The 9207-nt window shown below is 46.7% G+C and overlaps 1 protein-coding gene across 2 annotated transcripts in view; it reads right to left on the reverse strand.

Annotated features, from left to right (window-relative positions):
- Positions 1-9207, reverse strand: part of LCT (lactase) — a 73654-nt gene that overhangs the window by 14811 nt on the left and 49636 nt on the right. For both annotated transcript variants that reach the window (XM_007129484.3, XM_028477447.2), the window contains 3 exons: positions 6887-7532; positions 3077-4627; positions 2161-2429 (listed from right to left, as the gene is read on the reverse strand). In XM_007129484.3, the coding sequence (XP_007129546.1) occupies positions 2161-2429; positions 3077-4627; positions 6887-7532 (2466 nt within the window). The remainder of the gene's footprint in view (positions 1-2160; positions 2430-3076; positions 4628-6886; positions 7533-9207) is intronic.

Here is a 9207-nt window from a genome sequence, read left to right on the forward strand (position 1 = left end):
AATACATGTCCAGGCTTGGCCTGCACAGCCCCTCTGAGAGTGGCAGGCCCTAGAATGCACCCCATGTGGTCCATCTGGGTGCAGGAGATGGCTTGGGGGTTGGGAGACTAGTTAATGCAGGGGGACTAAGAAAATAAGTGACTATGTTGAAGATATTAGGGACTAGATTTCTCATCATTGGAGAAAAGAGATACAAATATGAAAAGTGGGAAGGCCAGCATTAACCCTGTAGAGTTGGATTGCAATTGGAGGTATCAGTGTGTTTTTTAACGTACATAAAGATTTGGGTGGATGTAGAACTAGATATATACGCACGTGTATGTGTGTGTGTGTGTGTGTGTGTGTGTGTGTGTGTACACACACATGCATTTCCTAGCTCTGTCCACTGAGCGGGCCTAGAAGTAATGACACCCCAGTAGCAGTGAGCACACCTAGCACCCAGATCTTGGTTTCTAAATGCCCTTATCCAATAAAAGGAACCAGGGCTCATTAGAGAAATGGCTGATTACAGGGCTGGGGCAGAAAAGATACAAGATGAGCCTGGAACATCTTGTTGCACCAGATAGAATTAACAGAGTGCTCAAAGAATGATGGGCCATGTCAAAAGGACACAGGATCCAGCTAAAGGACAATCCACCAGGCAAAAAGTGGACGATTTAAGCATCTGCATACATAATAATAGCAAAAGTATAACCCATTAGAAAAAAAATAGGACTTCACAAGGCCATGCTGATGATATATATCAACATATATTTACATAAAAGTAAAATGTAAATAATGAAGTAGGAGAAAAGACAAAGCTTGACCTTTCTTTTGAATGCCACCTAATAAATATAAAAGCAATGATGAACTCAGAAGATCACCATTTGTCAACTATCATAGTAATAATTGATTCAGGCCTGCAACCTGTGCCCTAGAATAAGTCCCTAACCCTAGCCCTAGAATAAATAAGTCCAGATATAAACCTGTGGGGCAGGGTTTCTCACCCAGGGACTATTTTGTCTCTGAGGAGACACTTAGCAATGTCTGGAGACATTTTTAATTGTTACAGCTGGGGGAGGAGTCTACTGGCATCTAGTGGGTAAAGGCCAGGTTTGCTGCTAAACATCCTACATGTGCACAGGACAGGCCCACAACAAAGAACTATCCAGCCCCAAATGTCAGTCAAACCCAGCTGAAGAAACTCTGCTACAGAAGATTCTGTCTCCCTGGAGCAACAGGATCCTGTCTCTGAAATCTTGGCATTTCCTCAAGTGAACCTTTCATGTACAGTGTTGACCAGAGCACCGAAGAGGACCAAGAGCTGAGGTTTTCTCCAGGCCATGGAATAGGATACATGAATAGGTCCTGTGTTTGTGTGCTTAGTTAACATATGTCTGGATATGGCAGAATTTGGTCTGAGACTTCATTATACCTTGGTAGTCTGGTCGTCTGGGGGTAGCTACCCTCACCTTCCTCAGAAACATTTTCAGCAGCTATGGTCACCTAGAAAAAATCCAAGGGCTGAGCAACCCAGAGTCAAGTCAGCTCAGACCACTGACACCACCCAGGTTCCACACTGAGAATACAAACCCCTACTCCTGTATCAAAGAAAATAAATGGAGGCAGAAGATGTAAAGCAGGGTCACACCCCTAGCTGCCTGGGCAAGTCACTCTTCGTTTTTTATCTTTCTTTTTTTTCTAAGGAAAAGTAAATCCTTATATTTTCTGTATTAGTGAGCTTCATTTAGCATGAATAAGGTAGAGGTATGATGTTATTAGGACATCAGAAAACGCCCAGGCCCATGTGATAGCCATTTTGATCGAACTGTCTGCTGGGAAGAGACTAGGTGAGAAATAAAGGCGTCCAAATAAGAGAATCTTCATATTTGCATGTCTTTGCCTAAGTATTTCTTCCAGGCTCCACCTGCTCCATCTGGCCTGCTAACACCCATCTCAGCACAGCCCTTGTAACTGTGATGGCCCGCCTGAATTTGGGGATGTGAAGAAGCCAGGCTGTCTGGGGAAAGGGCCTCCCAGACTCCCCCCGCAAGGTACCCGTACTTCCCTCCCACAGGTCTATAAAAATCCACTGCTCCCACCTGCCGTCTCTAGCCCTGACCCCAGAGCCTGGCACATAGTAGGTTTGCTGTAGATGGTGAATTGCCCTGAACTCCTCACCTGATATGAAGCGGTAGCCACACTCCAGCTGAAGCCCTTGGGAAACTGTCCATATAGAAACTCGTCTTCCTTGGGCAGCGGCATGCCGTTACTCATGATGACCTCCGTGTAGTACCTGGCAGAGGCTCTTGCTGTGCGAGGCCTGTTCACGTTTTTAAAATCAACATGGTACAGTCCGAACTTGACCGTGTAGCCATTTAGCCACTCAAAGCTGTCCATCAGGGACCATGCAGCATATCCTCGAAGGTCGACACCATCGAGCCTGTAGGCTGGGAACGTTCCACAGACAGCAGAGGAGAGCTTTACACCAGGAGCACTCCTCACTGCAGGTAGTCCTAAACCACCAACTTGGGCGCACAAGTAATGTGTGCCCTGATAGATCATCTAGTCTCTTTCTTTTTGTCAACACTGATGCCCCCATAGCAAGTATTAATGACTGATCTTTGCAAAATCAAATTCTTTTATTGGGGTAAAGGGACATGTCTGAAATTCAAGAGTCTCAGCCTACTTTAGAAGTTAAATACAGAAATGTGAATTAGAGAAGAGTTTATTGCTCTAGGGTGCATGGAACCCACCAGAATATAAGCTCCATGTCAGCAGAAAGTTGTTTATTTTGTTCACTGCTGTGTCCCCAGCACTTAGAATAGAACTTGTCACATAGTAGTTGCTCAATAATGAATGAATGGACCCATGAGAATACTCCTGTGGGACCCTGTTGTGTACATTTGGGGAGATGACCACTGCTTTTTTCAGATTCCCAAAGGGATATGTAACCCCAGACCGGGAAAGAATTATGGAATTAGGGTATAAAAGAGAGACCTGTTGATGGTGTGTAATCCACTCTGCCAAACCATTTCAGGCACATGACATGTGGGTGTTGGGAGATTTTGTAAGGGGGACATGAACACTCACGTACCTTTCAAAGCTTCATTGATATAGGTTTTGTGGTAAAATATCCTACTGGTATCTTCCACTTCCGGATCTGTCAGGCCTGCTCCGTTTTCAGTGATGTAAATGGGGACGTGCCCATACTCTTCCTTGATCCAGTTGAGCAGTCTTCGCATCCCCCAGGATGCAGCTCTGTTCACTGCTGTGGGGGGCCAGGAAGAGTCCTCCCTCTCGGTCAGCTCCCGATCATCTCCATAGGAGGGCGGGTTTAACCTGGGTGTTGCATGCTGCACGATTCTGGAGGAGTAGGTGTTGAGGCAGAACACGTCGGCTGTAGCTGAGATGTACCTCTTCTCTTCCTCAGTGAAGCTGGGCAGGCGGGAGGTGGCTAAGTGCTGTAGTTCACTCCTGTTCCCCACTTTCCACTTCATGGCATCGGGATAGTCTCCGTTTCGGAAGATGGGGTGGGCGAACCAGCCCAGTGAGAACTGCAGCATTCGGTCAGCTGCCTCCACATCCCTGGGGACCCCCGGCGACTGGGGCTCTGCCCAGTGCGCACCGAGGCTCAAAGAGATGACCCCCTTCTGCTCTTGCCTGTACTTCTCATCGTAAGTGTGATAGACTCTGGCATGAGCTTTGATGATTGCATGGCCAATCCTGTAAGGTCCCCAGCCCGGGTCGTTCACGTTTGGGGGAAATTCCCCTGAGCCATACCCCAACCATGCCTGGTGTGTGGGGTCGTTAAAAGTCATCCAGAACTTGACTCTGTCACCAAAGGTCTGGAAACAAAAGTCTGCATAGCTGTTAAACAACTCAATCAAGGAAGGATTCTCCCAGCCTCCGATATCCTGGAGGGCCTGGGGCAGGTCCCAGTGGAACAGTGTCACCATGGGAGAGATGCCGCTTGCCACCAAGCCATCAATCAGCCTGTTGTAATAATCAACACCACGTGTGTTGACAGAAGTGTTTCTTCCAGTCGGGAAAATCCGAGACCAGGAGATGGAGAAGCTATAGGCCTTCACCTTCAAAGCTCGAAGCATATTCAGATCAGCATCCAGATGGTTATAGCTGTCACAGGCTATGTCTCCAGTAGCCCTGTCTTTCACGTTGCTCCCTGGTGTGTGGGTAAAATTATCCCAGATGCTGGGGCCTTTGCCGTCAGCATCCCAAGCTCCTTCAATCTGATAGGCTGACGAGGACACGCCCCACAGGAAGTCATCCCGGAACGTGCCGTGGTAGAACAAATCTCTTTCAAACTTGGGCTGGTTGGAGAACTTTTCCCAGACTACTTTAGCCTTGGAGGGCACCTCGGATGGAAACGTGAAGGCTCTGATTTTCCGGGGGACGTTTGCTTTACTGGGTGGTGGCAGTCTTTTTACTACCTTGGTGAGGAAACCGTTCTTTTCAATCATGCTGGTGAAAAAGTAGGCAGATTTCCTGGGAGTCCTTGGCCTGCTGCTGTCGTTGAAGTTGACATGGTACAGCCCAAACCTCTGGCTGTACCCAGAGGGGCCTTCGAAGCCGTCGAGGAGGGAACGAGCAATGTAAGATTGAACATCCACCGAGTCCTCCTTGACAGCTGTGGAGAAAACCAAAATTGGGATTGTTTTAAAGTCTGTTACTGATGTTGCTTTTTATTTTTATTATTTTTAAAATAGAGGTGTCTATTTGGGGTTTGTTAGCACTGCAGCCCGGGAGACACAGAGTCAAGAAGCACTTGAATTGTGTTCTGCTATAAAATGGGGGAGGCTTATAAAGGCAAAAACTGCAAGGTTACATGAATTGTCGAGAATTAGGATTGGAGCTGGCAAGAAGTAAGGGTGTTTGTTAAGCAAGGCTCGGTTGGGGTCTGAAACGATGACAGAGTTGCAAAGGGCTGATGTTACTTTTTAAAGGTTTTCCTTTTAATGTGAAAGTTCGGGAGGTGACTTGGGTTACCCCCAAGATATTAACCCTTTTTCCTCCTCATAACAAGTAAAAGGAAAATCCATAAGACCCACACAAAACATCAGGCCACATCTATGGCCATAAGTCTCAATCCAAAGGTGTGTCCCTACCTTAAAATGAATAATAAAGAAAAAGTACCCCATCTGCTAGTGTCAGGACTCCTTGGTTTAATACAGAATACATAAATCATTTAATCTTTAAAAACTGCTTTTGTTTTTTCTTCTTTATATTTAGTAATATTGACATGAAATAATCACGCATTCCGTTTTTAAAAGGAGAAATAAAGGCTAAAGCAATGTATTCCCTGATTCAGTGGCTTGAATGGCGGTCCCCCAAAAGGTATATCCAAGTGCTGACCCCTGGTACTACTGATGTAACCTTATTTGGCAAAAGGGGTTTTGCAAATATAATTCACTAAGTTAAGGATCTCAAAATGAGACCATCCTGGATTAATCAAGGTGGGTCCTAAATTCAATGACAAGCATCATCATAAGTGACATAGGGGAGAAGGCCATGTGAAGATGAAGGCAGAGATTGGAGTCATGCAGCCACAGCCAAGGAAGGCCTAGAGCCACCAGAAGCTGGAAGAGGCAAGGAAGGATTCTCCCTTGGAGCCTTTGGATGGAAAGTGTTCCTAGTGACGTCTTGATTTTGGACTTCTGGCCTCCAGAACTGTGAAGGAATTAAAAATGTTCTAGTGAGTCAACCAGGAATCAGAGCAATAGCTGTGGATGACTGTGTAAGAGGTAGGTAACATTGCTCATTCACTCAGTACAAAATTTAGTAAGCACCTACTTTATCCCAGGCTGTGCTAGGCTCTGGGAACATAAAGATGAATAAAATCCTCATAGGTTAGTGGGCAGAAGCAAGAGCTGAGCCAGAAACAGAAGGGCCTATGGCTCCACTCACTGGGTGTCTGGGCATATCATTTAATCTCTCAGAGCATCGGTTTTCACAGTTGTCCCATGAATATCTGCCCCTATTTACTGAACAAGGCAGTTTCAAGGATCACTTGAGATAATGTCTTAAAGGGGATTTCTTGATACTGAGGAGAGTACAGGAGAAGTGAGGGTGTCTGACCTCACAAACAGGGAGATGTAGGTCTCCTTTCCTTACTGCAGTGCCCAGGGCAGGGATCACTTTTTAACTCTTTCTCTTTGATTCGAGACAAGGCCTCGAAATCTTCTCAACACAGCCCTCTAGGCAGACAACTAGCCACTATCAGTTGATTAGGACTGATGTACGAGATGAAACCTATTTGCCGCTCCTTTTTACTTGAAATGAAAAAACATATAAGGTAAAACTGAGACTGTAGCTATAGGTTAAGCGGACCAAAGTGAATGATGTGGAATGTAGATTTTATACCCCGTTAAAGGAAATGAAGATCAGGCAAGGCTGGAGCGATGAGGGAAGATTTAACGGGCTGGAGCCCCACCTTGAGTGTCCTCATGACACCCTGTAATGCCATCATCACCATATATTGCACTTTCTGTCTGCGTCCCTCTGTAGACTCTGAGTCCCCTCTGGGAAAAGATGGTGTTGGTTCAATATTGTACCCCTACTGTCTTGCACAATGTCTGGCATGTAATGGGCACTCAGTAAATATTTGTTAACTAAATGCGTTAAAAGATGATGAGGCTTGATGGATGGATAGGACTCAGATAGGCAGAGTGTAGAAGAGAGGCTGTAGGGACTGGAATATAAAAGTAAAGGCTTGAGGCCTTTGAGGGAGAGAGTTAGGAGGCTGATATGAAGGACTCACACTATTACTACAAATACTATTTTTTGGCTTCATTTCCTCAGAAGACTGTCTTTGTCTCTTAAAACAAAACTCTGAAGACTTGATGAAGTATCACCCACGTTCCAATCACCAGCATATCCACATTCTTACCCTTGAGCACCTCGTTGATATATTGATTGAAGTAGTCAATTCTCAAGGAATCATTGATGAGATCTTCACTTTCCCCTATGGGCATGCCATTCCCAGCCAGGTAGATTGGAACTTTGCCTCTTGTATATTCCAAGGATACAAACTGCAACAGCCTCCTTATACCCCAGGGTACCACACGAATCCAAGGGGATTCGGTCTGGGGCCACGCAGGGTCCACGTGTTGGGAGAAGCCTCCAATGGTATCATAGCTGGGGACGCAGGTATCTCCTTGGGCCTTGCTGATGAGGCGGGAAGTGTAATGGGACAGACCCAGAAAGTCAGCGGAGCCCTTCAGGAGCTGCTTCTCTGCCTCGGTGAACTTAGGGAGCTGGGCCACAGGACTGGAGCACTGTTTGTTCACCTGTTGGATCTGGGCTCTCAGGGCAGCCGGGTAGTCTCCATCCACAAAGATGGGGTGTGCAAACCAGCCCAGCATGAAGTGTAGGAAGCGTTCAGAGGCTCTCCGGTCCTCAGGCCTCTCTGGGGACAGGGGCTCTGCCCAGTCTGAGTTCAGCACAATGCCCACCCGCCCCTGCTGCTGTGGGCGATGTTGGCTGTTGTAGTGGTGCCAAGCCCTGGCATGAGCCTTGAGGACCACGTGAGCCACCTTGTGAGGAAGAAAGAAGGAAATACAGGTCTTAGTGACAACAACAGCACCCACAAGCCAATAACAAGTCAACAACAGCAATGTCAGCAAGTCGACACCAAAGTCAGTAATGGTAGCAAGTTAATAAGGTCAACAGCAACAATGTCAACAACATCCACAACTGTGTCAACACGTCAATACCACCATCACCACCATCACCAGGTCGATAGTGACAGCACCACAACCACCTTAACAATAACAGGTGTCAATGACTTCTCTTGTGTGATCCTCACTTATGTGGCAAGTATAAATACTATTACTATGATACAGGTGAGGAACACAGGATCCAGAGAAGGGGAGAGCACAGGAAGTCTGACCTCAGGTCTGGATCATCACCCACAGTTCCTCTGCCTCTGTCCTCAGTAAGTGCTTTTTTTTTTTTTTTAAATTTTTTAAATTTTTGGTTGCATTGGGTCTTCGTTTCTGCGTGTGGATCTTCTCTAGTTGCGTCGAGTGGGGGCTACTCTTCGTTGCAGTGCACAGGCTTCTCATTGCGGTGGCTTCTCTTGTTGCAGAACACGGGTTCTAGGCGTGCGGGCTTCAGTAGTTGTGGCACGCGGGCTTAGTTGCTCCACGGCATGTGGGATCTTCCCGGACCAGGGCTCGAACCCATGTCCCCTGCATTGGCAGGCGGACTCTTAACCACTGTGCCACCAGGGAAGTCCCAGTAAGTGCTTATTGACTAGTCCACAACTAATTGGCAGGGGTGATCATTTTAGTTAGCACACAAAAGAGGGGAAAATTATTTCTAGCTTTCCTGTACTCCTTTCTACTTAATGAAATCTAGGAAGAGGAACCACAACCAGGATCTGCTGTAGACTTAACTCATGGTCTTACAAATGTCAACATCTTTCCTTGGTGGAGGAGCACCAGGAGAAACGGCAAAGGTGGGGTATCTGGAGTATAACAAGCCTACATCTGAATATTGACTCTATCACTAACACGCTCAGTAAACTCAAACCATCTTCTCCCTCGACTTCAGCTTCCTTGACTGCAGGAAGTGGGTAATTATGGATCCATCCAGGAGGATTCAATGCAACTGTGTACACAGAGCACAGAGCAGAAACTTGGAGTGCAGGAGGAGGTTTGCTACCGCCTAGCGCCTTTTTCTTTTCCTTTTTATCATGTGAAGATGATGACACCTATGTTTGAAGAATTTTACACCCAAAACATGCTCTAGGAAGAGAAGCTCCTGACTGCTTCTAACGTCCCAAATGTTAGTTCTTAACCGGGTGGGTCCTAATCTCCAACAGCAAACTGTGCTCCTTTCCAAAAGGCAGGAAGGCTTCCCTTCTAAGCTTGCTGGTGTCGGGGCAGTGTGCTCAGTGGAATACTAGGCAACCATCAGAAACAATCACTGTGATCATGTAATGACATGGAAAAGGTTTAATGACATTTCAAGTAAAAAATGGGCACTAGGGCTTTCCTGGTGGCGCAGTGGTTGAGAGTCCGCCTGCCGATGCAGGGGACATGGGTTTGTGCCCCGTTCCGGGAAGATCCCACATGCTGTGGAGCGGCTGGGCCCGTGAGCCATGGCCACTGAGCCTGCACGTCCGGAGCCTGTGCTCTGCAATGGGAGAGGCCACAACAGTGAGAGGCCCACGTACCGCAAAAAAAAAAAAAAAAAAAAAAAAAA

The sequence above is a fragment of the Physeter macrocephalus genome, chromosome 2 (genome assembly GCF_002837175.3).
Source record: "Physeter macrocephalus isolate SW-GA chromosome 2, ASM283717v5, whole genome shotgun sequence".
Classification (NCBI taxonomy): Eukaryota; Metazoa; Chordata; class Mammalia; order Artiodactyla; family Physeteridae; genus Physeter; species Physeter macrocephalus.